This window comes from Mixophyes fleayi, chromosome 3, assembly GCF_038048845.1.
Source record: "Mixophyes fleayi isolate aMixFle1 chromosome 3, aMixFle1.hap1, whole genome shotgun sequence".
Lineage (NCBI taxonomy): Eukaryota > Metazoa > Chordata > Amphibia > Anura > Limnodynastidae > Mixophyes > Mixophyes fleayi.
Window position 1 is genome coordinate 340818651 of NC_134404.1, and position 17056 is coordinate 340835706.

At 42.0% G+C, this 17056-nt stretch overlaps 1 protein-coding gene across 2 annotated transcripts in view; it reads right to left on the reverse strand.

Annotated features, from left to right (window-relative positions):
• The window catches only part of LOC142145000 (kinesin-like protein KIF6), a 102316-nt gene that overhangs the window by 53111 nt on the left and 32149 nt on the right, over positions 1-17056 (reverse strand). For both annotated transcript variants that reach the window (XM_075204420.1, XM_075204419.1), the window contains exons 8-9: positions 14584-14686; positions 9306-9361 (exon numbers count right to left, since the gene is read on the reverse strand). In XM_075204420.1, the coding sequence (XP_075060521.1) occupies positions 9306-9361; positions 14584-14686 (159 nt within the window). The remainder of the gene's footprint in view (positions 1-9305; positions 9362-14583; positions 14687-17056) is intronic.

A 17056-nucleotide genomic window follows, 5' to 3' on the forward strand; every position in this document is an offset into this window, starting at 1 on the left:
TGTGTCATTATTAGCACAAGTAATGTCTCTTATTACGACATTAGTATGGCATATGAGTGTGCCCATCCTTCCAATAGGCTGTACGTGGCGTAGTAAGGAAGGTAAATAGATGTTTCTTGTTCTGCAGAGAGAACTGATTGGTTGTCAACCACAGCCAATCAGCTTTCTGCACAAGAGGTGTCGGCAGCTGTGAAATGTTCCCGCTAGCTGTCCCTGAGCCATTGCAGAAGCCCCCATGTGCGGTATCCTCTGCTAGATGGGGGGAGGGAGGTGTATAATTAAATTGCGGGTAGACATATCCTTAAATACTACAACTCTCAATAATGGTTTTTATGAATAACCCCTTTACAAGAAGACCTTGCATTGCGTATTATCGCGTCTCATCTACCGCCACAGCTCTGGCTGATAATCTATCCAAACATTTATATCCACACCCGGACATGCATCAAAACTGTGCCATCTGGGTGCAATTACCACTTATGTGCTTTTACAGGTGTTTATATAAAAAAAAGTGCACTTTCCCTTGAAAAAGGACAAATAACTAGACCGTCAGCTAATTTATGGATGTATAAGAGTACAGGGTGAACAATTACTGTTCAAAATAAATAAGGTTATTTTTAAATCAGTAATGTGTCACCCATAAGACACAACAGAGGAGCCCACAGCTCCATAGATGAGAGGGGTACAGGACTGAGCAGACAGCTGATACAGCACCTGTCTGCAGAGCACACGATCACACTGCAGCACAGATCTGCTTACTCACTGTCTGCAAATGATGAGGGACGAGCACGTCACAGGCTGACCTTACACAAACCCCTCGTGCTCAGACTAATACAACGTTCTTATTAAATTCCTGCATACAGACACTATATACTTGTTATATACTACACTAAACTGCTCGTAAACGAGAAGACCTAGTCGTTCAGCCTGAGTGACGCCCCTCCAACAGCAGAAGCGGCCCCATCTGGATACAGGACATATCTAAGGTCTGTTTTATATACAATAGTGGTCATAAAAGTAAACGTCTGAGTACAGATCCCCTATAAGGAATCATAATATAGCGCATGTGTCCAACACACTAAAGGCCTCACTCATTAAGGAATGCAATCTTAACACAACTTGCGTTTTAAAAGAAATTGCACGCAACATGAACGCATGTCCGCTTGTATTCAAGTACAAGCGCATCTGAAGAAACGTTTCCATTTGAATCTGCGTGTAAGTACACTCTGGGTATAAGTACGCTCTGGGTATAAGTACGCTCTGGGTATAAGTACGCTCTGGGTATAAGTACGCTCTGGGTATAGGTACACTCTGGGTATAAGTACGCTCTGGGTATAAGTACGATCTGGTTATAAGTACGATCTGGGTATAAGTACACTCTAGGTATATGTACTCTTGGGTATAAGTACGCTCTGGGTATAAGTACGCTCTGGGTATAAGTACACTCTAGGTATAAGTACGCTCTGGGTATAAGTACTCTCTGGGTATAAGTACTCTGTGAGTATAAGTACGCTCTGGGTATAAGTACGCTCTGGGTATAAGTACACTCTAGGTATAAGTACGCTCTGGGTATAAGTACGCTCTGGGTATAAGTACGCTCTGGGTATAAGTACGATCTGGTTATAAGTACGATCTGGGTATAAGTACACTCTAGGTATATGTACTCTTGGGTATAAGTACGCTCTGGGTATAAGTACGCTCTGGGTATAAGTACACTCTAGGTATAAGTACTCTCTGGGTATAAGTACTCTCTGGGTATAAGTACTCTCTGGGTATAAGTACGCTCTGGGTATAAGTACGCTCTGGGTATAAGTACGCTCTGGGTATAAGTACACTCTAGGTATAAGTACGCTCTGGGTATAAGTACGCTCTGGGTATAAGTACACTCTAGGTATAAGTATGCTCTGGGTATAAGTACACTCTGGGTATAAGTACACTCTGGGTATAAGTACACTCTGGGTATAAGTACGATCTGGGTATAAGTACACTCTAGGTATAAGTACTCTTGGGTATAAGTACGCTCTGGGTATAAGTACACTCTGGGTATAAGTATGCTCTGGGTATAAGTACGTTCTGGGTATAAGTACTCTTGGGTATAAGTACGCTCTGGGTATAAGTACGCTCTGGGCATAAGTACACTCTGGGTATAAGTACGCTCTGGGTATAAGTACTCTCTGGGTATAAGTACACTCTGGGTATAAGTACGCTCTGAGTATAAGTACACTCTGGGTATAAGTACACTCTGGGTATAAGTACACTCTGGGTATAAGTACGCTCTGGGTAGAAGTACGCTCTGGGTATATGCTACTTGCCAAAAGCAGACAGAACAGACTGCATGATACACACATGTATATGTGCAATACAACGACAGAACATATGGGGGAAAAAATAGATTCACAACAGTTAATACTAATCATTAATTAAAATACAATAAAAAAAAAAAATGTTATACCAAGAAATACATATATCAGGATGTTCTTAATGTGTACTCTACATAAAATGCATTTTTACAGTTTCTCTTACTTACAAGCACATGGTTTGGTGTACATACGTGTAGTCTTCACTATCAGTCGGCACTTACACCTGTCCTGTAGTTGGAGTACGTGATACAGTTATAAAACACGTACCTGAGAGATGCTCGGAGCTTGAATTGGACGGATGTGTGTACACCCTCCCCCGGCACCCTTACTGTACATTGAGTACATTAGTCCTCCCCTTCTGTCCTTCAAATCCTAGGCAGTTAAGTGTCATTTGCGTGCGAACATGAATAGCCTGCAGTTGCGTTCATCAGCACACGCTTCATTTTCGTACATGTGCAGATCTATCTTACACAACATACGGCACATAAATGGGATTATTTTGGATAGATTTGGGTGAAGATGCTGGAACATCACAGCACTAAGTACACACTAGTGTGACCCGATGAGACACAGAGTACACGGAGACACGCACGTATCACACCGTAGATCCCTCACTCTGCTATGGGACAGGTTGGCGGTGGTTTAACCAGAGAAGACTCCTCTAATGACCTCTGTCTACACTAACAAGGCTCATGTTTTCCATTATATACACAGCGAGGCTGACAGTGATTATCCCATATGGCTCATTGTGGTTACACTGTCCTTATGTGGCATGTTAATGAGGAGGGATAAACACACATGGTTTACCTCAAGTAATGAAAGAAGAGCATATTATGGCCCTAGGTCAGGAGAGGTGGGGATAATATCACATTTCCTGGTTGTAGTCGAGGTGCGTTGTAAGATTATTGCTGTCCAATCAATCATGGCGGCTGTTGTGAGCTGTCAGATATTGATATGACCTGGATTTACCATCCATGATTCTCATTCTCTCAACTATCTCTACCGGGTACATTACACTGACAAAACAAGTGTGCTGGGTCTCACATACTATAAAGAGGTGTCACACATGCTGGGATCTGTAGTTCCATCGCGGCTGGACAGCTGCCGGGCGCCTACTGTTGCCTTTACAGACACACACATCTATGTTCACAGACTTTTTAATACAAATGCTCATAAAACACAGACATAAGACAGTGCCCTGTGAGCACGTTTATCTATACTGACAGAGGAAAGGGTCACAGGGGGTTCGGGGATCGGTAGATTAGCAGCTTTACGTTATACGAGCACAAGTTGGAAACACGAAGCTGATGTTATTTAACAAGACTGTTATTAAACTGTATCCGTCGCTTACACTATGCGTTATGTAGGCTCACTCAATGCTAATAATACTGATAAAGAGGCCTTTAATTCAGTAGGAACCAGTGACATCATTGAGGCTTAGTTTAGTTTGGCGGAGTGAAGACGTCTCTAACAAAGTACCGAGTAGACGCTTAATATTTATACAAACTGAATTTATATCTGTAGAGAAACATAATTGAAATGTGAGGGTTGGGAAGAGCACATATTTAGGGATGTTCCTTTACACTCTCAGGATGAATGTTAGCAAAAAATGAGGCTCCACTGAGCAGTATTTAAGGAGAAAATAGACACGTTTAATGTAATGAAAGGGGAGGTAGTAAAGTGGGAGGAGGATGGACTTTAATGGGATTATTTTGTACCTCCGCACACCTCTACGTTTCCTGTAGCTGCGGGTAAGCGCTCACTTTGATGTCCATTGGGCGTTATGGCATAAAAGGCGGTTTTGCTATGTGCATCGGCCGCGCTCCGTAAGTGATCTTCACTGTGTACCTCACAATGGGGCATATTTAACAAATAATGATAGTGCACTATCGTGCACTTACCATTAAAAAAACGTCCCTCTGTGTCCCCCGCATATTTAAGAAGAAGGCATTGCAGCAGATATCTGCTGCTTTGCATTCCTTTTCGTTTTTTGCGAGCAGTCACCATTCTACAGTATAGTGACTGCTCCCAACCGCAATCTAAGAAGTTGTGAAAAAATATATTTTTTTCGGTAACTTGTCAAGCTGGCGTACATTATCATAATTGAAGGATTTCAGTGCTGTCAGCTCTGCTCCGAAGAGCAGAGCTGGACAGCGCATGTGTGGAGGGATCACATGATCCCTCCCTGTCACTCACCACTCTCTATGCAACTATAGTTGCAGAGACAGAGCAGAGATGTTTTTTTGCGCATGTGCAGTTCTTCGAACTGCACATGTGCAATTCCAGATTAAAGAAAAATGAAGAGGACCTGGAGGACATCGCGTTCCAAAGAGGTGGGGTAAGTGTGATTTTTTTTCATCACAGAAACAGTAGTTTATCGTAACTGCTGTTTCTGTGATCCGTTTTTAATAAATTTGAGAAATAGTTCAATCCTTATCCATGCGATAATGATTGATAACTATTTTTCATTTTTGCCGAACATTGATAAATGTGCCCCTATGTAACTTCAATGATGTCACTATTAGCATTGTGAATCGGTAAGTGGCTTCTCATAGATATTCAGCCCACAGGACAGCCCCTTCCGCTGTGTGCAGCCAACCAGTACACTTTCCTAATTCTTTATAATTGAGTCACTGATTGTGTGGTGTGGTTGACAATCATGTCAGCCAGGAGGTCCTGTATGTACATGTAGAAACTGGAGATCTGGCAGAGAACGGTTACATTTTTGAATGGATATTTTATTAGGAAATTGTTCTCTGTCCTGATGTCTATGTGGCTAACCCAGTACTACCCTGTGCATGATAACTACACGCGGGATCACAGCGCCACGCAGCCTGCGGCTCAGCAACACACTTAAACCTTCTGGACTCAATTTTCACTAAATAAATCAACACAATTTAAATAGGGAAAAGAATGTTCAATGCTGGATCTTTTCCTGCTCCAATTGTCTTGTTGATTTTCCCAGCAATATTATTTTATTATTGACATTTGAAGTAGAGGAAAGGAATGGATAACGAGGATCTGGTCATCTGTGCAGACATCTGATTTACATTACTAGAAACAGTGGTCAGGGCTGAGAACGGACTCTGTGAATCACCAGAATAAATTAAGTCAGCACTCGTACATTACACTGTGTGTTGTTATAAACAGAGAAGAGGGTCATGGATACCATGGTGTGCTGGAGGTGATGGTGAGCAAGGGGCCCCCAACATTTGGGGTATACAGCTCTGTAAGACACCAGGGGCTCTGGCTTCTTCAATACAGTGCAAGTCTTCTCAAAACTACATCTGAAGACTTCCAGGGGTTTGTCTCTTCGTGATAAGTCTTGTACGCGGTCTCCTGGTGCTCTGGGTTATTTCAGAGCATTTCAGCCATGTATGTATATCATCCGACACAATGGGACAAGCTGTTTGGCAAAGGTGTGAATCTAAGCAGATACACTCGGCGTCAATACACCCTGCAGCGATATACCCCGCGGCATTACACCCGGCAGCGATACAAACTACAAGTTCCGCTTCTGCGTTGCGATTTCACACCGTAGTTGTACATTACGCATCTAGCGGCATTCACTGATCGTAGGCAGAACTGGGACTATGATGATGTGTCTGGTGGAGATTCTGCAATGAAAACGTAAGGCCAAGTCCTACAATACATCCATCTGAAAGTGTGAATCCCCTTGTTCTCCTCACCCCCTGTTCGCGGTATACATACGACGGGCATGACGGAGCAGCCTATATACAGATGTCGTCAGAACATGGGTCTCAGCGGTGCGGCGGTGGTAGCCTGGGTTCCAGTGATGGGGTCAGGGATTATCTATTGGAAGGTACCACAACTACAGTATGTCAGGGTACAGGATCCATGGAACAGATGCAGATGGCTGTAGGAGAGGTCAGCACCAACACTGCTTACATATGGTTGCAAAATCTGTTTTTGTACAATTGGCTCCATAACAGATGGGAGGGGGGGGGGCTGGTGTATTATCCGCTCTGAATGCCACCAGAGTAATTACATTCTGGGACACGGGATACACATCAGGCCTGGATCTCTGCTCGCACCTCCAGGAGAACCAGGGCCCAATCATTCCACTTTTCTTTCTTTTCTGATTTCTGATTTATATAATTAATGACAGTAATGTGACACTGGAGCTATTTTTATTTCAAGCATGATGATTTCTGAGTCTGACGTCATATTTTTTTTAATTTTATTTATATAATCATCATCATCAGCTATCTATATAGCGCCACTAATTCCGCAGCGCTGTACAGATAACTAACTCATATCAGTCCCTGCCCCATTGGAGCTTACAGTCTAAATTCTCTAACATACACATGTGTTTATAAATTTGCTTTCCCTAAATGATGTTTTTAAACTGAGCAAATGCAAAGTCCTGGGACAGATAATGGCCACCTCCAGGGTTGCGGCAAATTTGTAAATATGTTCTGCTAAACCAGTAACGCATCCAAATACACACAGTCTCCAGCCTCACTAAAGTACCTCAATCTTCATATATGGGCAGAACCATATAGATCCACTGCGGCAAAGCTCCACCGCGGCAAAGCTCCACCTCGACAAAGCTTCACCGCGGCAAAGCTCCACCGCGGCAAAGCTCCACCGTGACCACAGCATTTTATTTCAACAATTCCATTTATACTTAGTTTCTAAAATTGCATCAATAGACAAATCTCCGGCTCCTGTTGTACGGCCCCATCCTAGGAATCTGGGACATAATCCCACAGATTATTGGTGTATTCGGCCACCACATCTGCAGCATTAATGTGACTCTCGGGTCTACTGGAAACCTAACTCACTTGGACGGAGATCTGTCACTGCTGGTGGAACAGAAGACCTCATAGATAGATGTCTATGTAAATACGCCATTATCCCACATTATAACAAATTAGTACAACCAAAGCGAAAGAGAGAAGCAGCGACCAGAAAGTGATAGCTGTACAACACGTCTAATTTATTGAGCTCTAATTGAATAAACAATGTCAGAGCACAATCACTGGCACTAACATGTGTTGAGTAATGTAGACCGTGGCCAGCTGGCTTCACAATAGAACATTCTTCCTTTCATCAGAAGAAAAGACAAGAACTCCCAGCTTTAGCGAAATAATCGTTTCTGTCATGAAAGTAGCAAAATTATCAATCTTGATGAATTTTCCTCTAAAAGATAAATCTGGATTATCCCGTTTAAACCCCACGACTGCATACAGGTGATGCATAGGAGTCTTGCTGGTGTGATATCGGAGAGGGTAGTCACCATATAAGTATTATTCCGTGTCTGTGATGACCATTGTATACTGCAACTGCTAGATACACCCTTAACGAGAGTAGATGTAACAAACAATAAGCGCTCACACATTACAATGTGTCTAGTCAGCATTTCTATGCACTTACTGTATATGATCAGGAATTTGCCCTTGTGAGGCATTTCAGCAGTTGCTCACACTGTAAACATACATCAAATGCTGGAGCCTAAGCGTAAATCGAGTGTAAGGAGTTTAGTCGCGTTTCTTTGACTGAATGAAAATGAAATGCGTTCCAAGCGTTTGTGATGCAATTCATGGTTTTCTCACAACACACAATGAATGATCCTGGCCAAACATATCCCAGAGCTTCCATGGACTACAACGGAAATAAACATGCGCTGAACGGCAGTGAATAGGACAAGCATGAACACAGGACCATCAATACCCCCCCCCCCAACTACAGCATGAACACAGGACCATCAATACCCCCCCCCCCTTCACAGTGTTCCCAATACTGGTTATTGCTAGAGGCAGTGACAGAAAGTCCTCGGTTCCTATAGCTAAAATTTGTACTTTAGACTCAGCAGATTAGTAGCTAGAAATAACTGGGCATTAGGTGGTGGATGATTGGATACAAGACACATGTACATGATACAACCCCTGCAATGCCCCATAGATCGGCCAAGCCGGCTGTATAGAGTCCAGCAGAACATTGCACTCTCCAAAGCTAGTCGAATAAGCACCAACTTACAGCACTGACTCCACTAGACAGAAGTAATCACACACAAAATGTAACTGATCAGACACACAAGGGATCAAGAAGATCAAGATCTGGAGTGGATCAGACGGACAGTAATGGAAAGACATTAATCTGGCTGTACGGCACAATGTAAAGAGATCTGGCATTAAGATGGAAGAACGTGGTGTAAGCAGTAACAGTGACAATGCTCAGGATAGCAGTTATACAAGTTGTTCATCTGTCTTACCAATAGATCCGTAAACACGCGGCTCATTAATCTAACAGGAAGCCCTGAAAACAGAGCGCTCAATTCATTGTTCCTCATATAAATATTCAGGACCAATAGGAGGAAGATATCAGATGAATGGGGCACAAGAAGGAGGCCTCCTGTTGGGGTCCTCTGGAGGCATTAGGTGATCACCAGATTGGAGGATCACACGAGCACAACAAAGTTAAAAAAAGAAAAGAAAATTACGTTTCTAGTGTTGAGTGAAATTACCTGGCAACAGAGAACAATAGCATGCTGTGATTACACCCAACTCCTGTCACTGTATGGAAACTGTTACATATATAGAATATTACTGAATGTTACAAGAGGCCTCTTCATATTGGATCACTATAAGGTCTAGTAACCAATAAAAACCAATATCCCATAACAAAAACACAGTAAATAGGGGCTGAATTGCTTCCATCCACTTATATACAAAGATGTAATGGAGCTGTATTCACAAAATAATCCCCCTCTTCCCACTTACACAATGAAAGCAACAGCAGTGATCACATTCATTCCCAGGGCGGGCCACAGGTTATTATAGTTGCCTGGTGCTCAGAACACCGGGTTCAGATATTGTATTGTAAACAGTGACACACCAATATGTCTGGAGCTGTATAAAGTGTTAAACTATGGGGCGCACACTCTGTACCCCATTATCCACTGATATGCAATGTACTCACTGATTCTGTTCCTCACGTTATTCACTTCTTCTCCCAGAGATTTGGCTTCAGCGAATCTGACAATAAAATATTCCATGTGAGTAAATGAGGTAGGTGAGACCAAAGAAATGTTTCCAATATATCCTGATAGCAATTTGTTTTAGTTTTGAGATTTTCAGGCCTCGGAATAAATTATAATACACTAGGTTGAGATAGATAATTTCAGGAAAACAACATTAATCTATCACTTCTATATGTTGTACATTAATTAAGAGTTAGCTAGTGATCATGGATATTAGTAGGTAATGGATCCGGTGAAGTTTATAATGGGTTAGGATAATTATTGGTACTAGAGGGAAACAAAATATATTTTCGCAAAAAGATAGCACATCTGTGGAAAATTGAAAACGTAAAATAGGATATACAAAATAAAAACACAGCTGTTGTCTGTGCTTGTCCTGCAGATCTGTGTGTATCCAGCAAAATGTAAACATAGGTATTGGTTCATATTTTGATCAAAACTTGTAAGCCTGCATCCCAGCATCAAGGGCACCTCATTATTTTCAGGTCGTACGCAGACCAGTAAAATGCAGCTACAATCAGATGCACTCACCTCCCAGACATAGGGGCTGACATCTAGCAAGGGCTGGCTTGTATGCTACAACAAAAAACGCCTTATATAGGCCTGATAGACAGCTGCTAAGACAACGCAAGGCAATATTTTGAAATAAAACCAGATTAGAAATAAATTAGCATTCGGATAATCCCATATTATACATCGTACCAGCTGTATGGCAATATAAATGCCCTATATGTATATAAAACATAGAGACAGTTGTCGGCTTCTTCGGAAGCCCCGATCTAATGATATTTTTACATATGGATTTGTATTACAAATGAATGGGTTAAGTAAGTGTAAGAGGAAGCGGAGAAGTGCCTGTAAGTGACTGGTATCAGTGGGACACATGAATCATTCTTTCAGAATAACACATCAAAATAAACACTGTGGCTCTCGGTATGACCATCCACTACAATTACTCAAACTACCGTAACCGCAGACAGTATAAGACGCCCCCGCGCTGTCAGGGGATGTTTAATATCACTATAACCGGTTATAGGATGTGCCCTATAGCTCTGGTTCCTGCATATATCTGGGTCCTAGGATGAATGACATTGTGTGTGTGTGAGTGACTGTCAGTTCTCAGCCTCCTTCCACGGTGACCAGTTAATCACGTCTCATATCTGCAACCTGGCAAATTCTCTGCTAGAAATCAGTCGCTCCAGAGCATTAGGATGTAACACATTTACATGGCTCCAGGACTGGTGTAATCTGTAATATCTCCCAAAATATGCCCCCTTCCCTTACTCCTCACCTTTTGTTGTTCAGCGCTAGATGGAGTAGACGTTATTGTACATTCTGTGGCTTAGATAATTTAGGGGCATATTTAATAATTAACAGGGTTTTGCCTTGTTAATTATCATTTGTCATCGCAACAATTACAGATGCTTTTTCAGGCCCATTTAACAAAAAATCCTCCCCAGAGAGCACATCTGATACCTTAAAACTCCTGTTACTATCACAAAGGCGTCTTTGCTCATGCGTGACCTAAGATGAGTATTGTAAAGAAGATGTTCAGTAACGAAATATCTTTGCAGTAATCTTCCTTCTTTTTCCTCTCTAATTCACAGTTACCCCCTAATTATAATCATTTTGCCAAAACACAGATCTGTCAAATTCACCGTCATTCTTCAAAGATATGGCAAAATATTTGTCTTTCCTATCACCAAATTCAAGTTTGAGTCGAATATGTCGTTTCTTTCCGTCAGAATTTACCACAAAATAAACATTTGTTTATATCAGTCTTCAGTGGATTCTGCATTCCCTCTATTTCATATTAAATGTGATCCCATAATTACCCCTACAGAAAGGCAACATGTATTTTTTTGGATAGTTAGATCACAGTGTTGTTTTTAGCTTTCTGACATCTGGTAAGTTAATAAACAGTAATTTATTAAACATTCAGTATAAAATCTTATATAAAATGACGTAATGCTGAACTCTTCAATGGATGAAATGCTCAGCGCTTAAAAATAGATGAAACTCCAGTAATAGACCAAACCTAACAGCTGGGCTAACACTTAGGGGCAAAATAAGTGCAGAATTGGAGGAGAGCTCTGTACTCACACTTATCACAGCTCCATAAGTCCTGGATTCTGGACCCGGACCTGGAGGAGGCTACCGGCAAAACGCTTCTTATTTACTAGACTTTAGAATCCAAACTGGAGGAGGCTACGGGGTAATAAGCTTTGCATTTATTAGACATGTAAGATGACTCATTTTACAATACCAGACTAGGCCCTGGCTAAGCAGTTACTCACCCTGGCCACAGCCCTGGGGTTTTATTAGAATGGGTGAACAAAGAGGTTGTAAAGAAATAAGAATATTGAGGCTTATCCACCAACTGTGGACTCTGGTACTGCAGGGACAGACTTAGCAGATACATGAGCAGTAGGTTCATGAGATGACCAGAATCAATAAATGATGGCCTACCTATAGGCAGTACATAAAGCACTACATCCTTCTACTGCTAATACCCAGACACAAGCAGTGAAGGACTCCGCCAGCTGTACCGGCTTTGCGTGCTGCGCATATAAAACGTGCGGACAGATTTAAATTTGGGAGGTGCGTCCTTGCTCTATTCTAATGTGCAGTGTAACACTAACTCTGCCCAGTATGAGCAGACTACATGTAGAAGCAGACATGTTTTACCTGCATGAAGACACATGTATCCCCCCCTTACATCACAAAATGGTACGTCCAGCTACACGTTTTCACTCTTTAGTTAGATTTGCTCCTAACTGTAAATGAAGCCCTCAATGCTTCATTATTTAATGACTTATCCTGGAATGCTCACAACCGGTCCTAGGTAAATAGTATCAAAATTCTATTTTGGGTAAAAGAAACCTCAGATTGCATTTTGTCCAAGGTGAAGTCATGAGTCACCGGTTTCCCGAGTCACAGTTACCTTCTGCCCCCCCGTAGCCTACCCCGGGGAGCAGCGTGTGGATTTCCTGTGTGGTTCACTCAAGGAATTCTCTTCTGAATAAGCATGGCGACCATGAGTCAACAATTCTCCCATAGCCAGGCCTTTTATGTCCAACCAAGACAGACAAACACAGTACGCCTGAGCTCTGTGTGATCAGCAGACTGAACATTAACCCTTTCATCCATGGGAGGCAGTATCTACGAATATCATGGGACAGAGGAAGGAACTGCTAGGTGGACACATTATCGCAACGCTGCGATTCTTATCGGATGGAACCTGGACATAGCCAGTAGGGGTGTAAAACCTGCAACTAGCCCTTATCCTTGAACAGTATTGCAGAGTAACTTATGGTAGAAAGAGGTAACACAAAGCAACATTGAGCATCAGGGAGCAGTATAACATTGCAGCATCAAAAGGCGATACATCCGAGAGCTCACATAGACAGCACAATGCAAAACTGTGTGAGTGATCTATACATCTGTACAGTCATGGCCACAAGTTTTGAGAATGACACAAGTATTGGTTTTCACACAGTTTGCTGCTTCAGTGTTTTTAGACCTTTTTGTCAGATGTTGCTATGGTATACTGATGTAACATTACAAGCATTTTATAAGTGTCAAAGGTTTTTATTGACAATTACATTAAGTTTATGCAAAGAGTCAATATTTGCAGTGTTGACCCTTCTTGCTGAAGACCTCTGTAATTCGCCCTGGCATGCTGTCAATCAACTTCTGGGCTACATACTGACTGATGGCCGCCCATACTTGTCTAATCAATGCTTGGAGTTTGTCAGAATTTGTGGGTTTTTGTTTGTCCACCCTCCTCTTAAGGATTGACCACTAGTTCTCAATGGGATTAGGGTCTGTGGAGTTTCCTGGCCATGGACCCAAAATTTCAATGTTTTGATCCCTGAGCCACTTAGTTATCATTTTTGCCTTATGGCAAGGTGCTCCATCATGCTGGAAAAGGCATTGTTCATCACCAAACTGTTCTTGGATGGTTGGGAGAAGATGTTCTTGGAGGATGTTTTGGTACCATTCTTTATTCATGGCTGTGTTCTTAGGAAAAATTATGAGTGAGCCCACTCCTTGGCTGAGTAGCACCCCACACATGAATGGTCTCAGGATGCTTTACTGTTGGCATAACACAGGACTGATGTTAGCGCTCACCTTTCCTTCTCTGGACGTTACCCCAGTCCTCAGAAGCCCAATCCCTGTACCTTTTGTAGAATATCAGCCTGTCTCTGATGTACTCAGACCTGCCTGCTGCCATTCCTGAGCAAGCTCTGCACTGCTGGTCCCCTAATTACGCAGCTGAATCAACTTTAGAAAACGGTCCTTGATGGATGTTCTTGGGAGCCCTAAAGCCTTCTTCACAACTATTGAACTTCTCTCCTTGAAGTTCCTGATGATCCAATAAATGGTTGATTTAGGTGCAATCTTACTAGCAGCAATATCCTTGCCTGTGAAGCCCTTTTTGTGCATAGCAATGATGACTGTACATGTTTCATTTCAGGTAACCATGGTTAACAGAAGAAGAACAATGATTTCATGCAATACCCTCCTTTTAAAGCTTCCAGTCTGCTATTCTAAGTCAATCAGCATGACAGAGTGATCTCCAGCCTTGTCCTTGGCAAAACTCTCACCTATGTTAACGAGAGAATTACTAACCTGATGTCAGCTGGTCCTTTTGTGGCAGGGCTGAAATGCAGTGGAAATGCTGCTTTGAGGATAAAGTTCATTATCATGGCAAAAGGGGAATTTTCAAATTAATTGTAATTCATCTGATCACTTCATGACATTCTGGATTATATGCAAATTGTCATCATAAAAACTGAGGCAGCAGACTGAAAAATAATATTTATGTTTCGACTGTAGTCACTAGTTATTAGCATCTAAAGCAAAACTATTCCTAACAATTACATTTATACTGCAAATAGTTACATATGGTCACATATTAGATATTGGAATGATCTTATTACAGGCTCTCCCTTCTCCATGTCCAGGAAGCTGCATGTATCAATGTAAATAAATAGAAATATAATATAAGCAAAGGGAAGAAGAAAAAGAGCAGTGTGCTGATGTACGCGAATATGCTAATTACCCTAATTACATGTCAGACAGTTATTCTGTTCATAAACTGTGACATAAACGTTTAGAAAGAGGCATCTACACATAAATACTCCCTGATAGGTCACTAGCCATTCACATGCATTACCGCAGCCCTGCAGAGTCACAGCTAATGAAACCTACCTCTGTTTAAGCAGGACTTTGTTGTCTTCAATGCTGACTCTGTCCGGATAATCCCGCTTGAAAATTTCAAACGCTTCCTGGCGACCGAGAGACATTTTTTCTCCTATGAAGAGATTCATTAGATGATACTCAGCATTTTATTAAGACTGCAGACACAGACATGTATTTAAGACAGATAAAACAAAATACATACTCCCGACCATGGCCTTATCTGTGTGGAGTTTGTATGTTCTCCCCGTGTATGCGTGGGTTTCCTCCGGGTGCTCCGGTTTCCTCCCACACTCCAAAAACATACTGGTAGGTTAATTGGCTGCTACCAAATTGACCCTAGTGTGTGTGTGTGTGTGTGTGTATGTGTGTGTGTGTGTGTGTGTGTTAGGGAATTTAGACTGTAAGCTCCAATGGGGCAGGGACTGATGTGAGTTCTCTGTACAGCGCTGTGGAATTAGTAGCGCTATATAAATAGCTGTCGATGATGATGATACATACGTACATATAAATGGAAGGTATCCCACAAAGTAAGCTTGATCAATATGTGGTTCGCCAACTGTTGTGGAACTACAAGTCCCAGCATGGCCTATATAGTCGAGCATGCAGTATATGTATGTATCTCTCTCTCTATATCTATGTATATTATACCTGCCTAGCATGTGTATCTGGAGATTATAACCAAATACCAACAAGTATGAAGCCGAAAGATACTGTGATTGTGGGGGGAGCATTTTATTCTAGGTATACCATAGTACCTGTCTAAAAGCCACCAAACATAGCTCTCTAATTACAGAGGACAGTAGGTGATACTCATTCAGATAACAGAGGAGCATAAAAGGTGAAAACACAGTTTGGGTACATTTATATACAAATCTGTGAATTTCTTTCATCAAACATCATTTTGTATTCTATGGTTTGTAGCGGTTTTGCTTAAAAATGTGACATTATGGTGTTGAGAAAGGAAGGTATAGTAATTGAATTTTGGTGAATGTCAGGAGAAGGGTCTACTGAGAGGTTCATGAATTCATTATACGTTCATGATCAGATGACCACCATTCTGCAGAAGTAATAAGAACGCAAGAGGGAGCGTTGGTCGTACCCGATATTCCTCCAACCAGCTGACATTTACAAGGCGTCTGATTTAAGTCAAGGTCCGATATAAACCATATGTGACTGGGAGTGAAAAACACTTATTAGCCATATACAGGTATATCTGGTGACCAATATAGGACTGGATAGGAGAAGCCTCTGTTGTGTGTTGTCATCACCTCTGAGATCGAGCCACGAATCCTGTCCAATAGGTGGCTCACTGCTACAATTCTATATGAGTGGTCCCCCTGTTCAACTCTTTAAAACACAGACTAATGCATTGAACGCAGGGAGGATTGAAGTAGGCTATGTTAAGGTGACTAGGATGCATTATTGTACCATACAACACTGACTAACATTCATCATTTTTCTTGAATGAGGCACAAAAACATAGCCCAGTTGTAAACTATAAGGTAATAGACTGAAAATGCAGAAAATATATACCTTTAGCAGTAGCGCCCATAATGGAGACCAGTATATAAAGCAGAGCCAACTCTGATAACCTGTATAAAACACAGAGCCTGTTCTGGTGACTGGTATAACAAGCAGAGCCAACTCTGATAACCTGTATAAAACACAGAGCCTGTTCTGGTGACTGGTATAACAAGCAGAGCCAACTCCGATGACCAGTATAAAACACAGAGCCTGTTCTGGTGACTGGTATAACAAGCAGAGCCAACTCCGATGACCAGTATAAAACACAGAGCCTGTTCTGGTGACTGGTATAACATGCAGAGCCAACTCCGATGACCAGTATAAAACACAGACCCTGTTCTGGTGTCTTGTACACAAAGCAGAGCCAATTCCGATGACCAGTATAAAACACAGAGCCTGTTCTGGTGTCTGGAATAACAAGCAGAGTCAACTCCGATGACCAGTATAAAACACAGAGCCTGTTCTGGTGTCTGGTATAACAAACAGAGCCAATTCCGATGACCAGTATAAAACACAGAGCCTGTTCTGGTGAATGGTATAACAAGCAGAGTCAACTCCGATGACCAGTATAAAACACAGAGCCTGTTCTGGTGTCTGGTATAACAAACAGAGCCAATTCCGATGACCAGTATAAAACACAGAGCCTGTTCTGGTGAATGGTATAACAAGCAGAGCCAACTCCGATGACCAGTATAAAACACAGAGCCTGTTCTGGTGTCTGGTATAACAAACAGAGCCAATTCCGATGGCCAGTATAAAACACAGAGTCTGTTCTGGTGAATGGTATAACAAGCAGAGCCAACTCCGATGACCAGTATAAAACACAGAGCCTGTTCTGGTGACTGGTATAACAAGCAGAGCCAACTCCGATGACCAGTATAAAACACAGAGCCTGTTCTGGTGTCTTGTACACAAAGCAGAGCCAATTCCGATGACCAGTATAAAACACAGAGCCTGT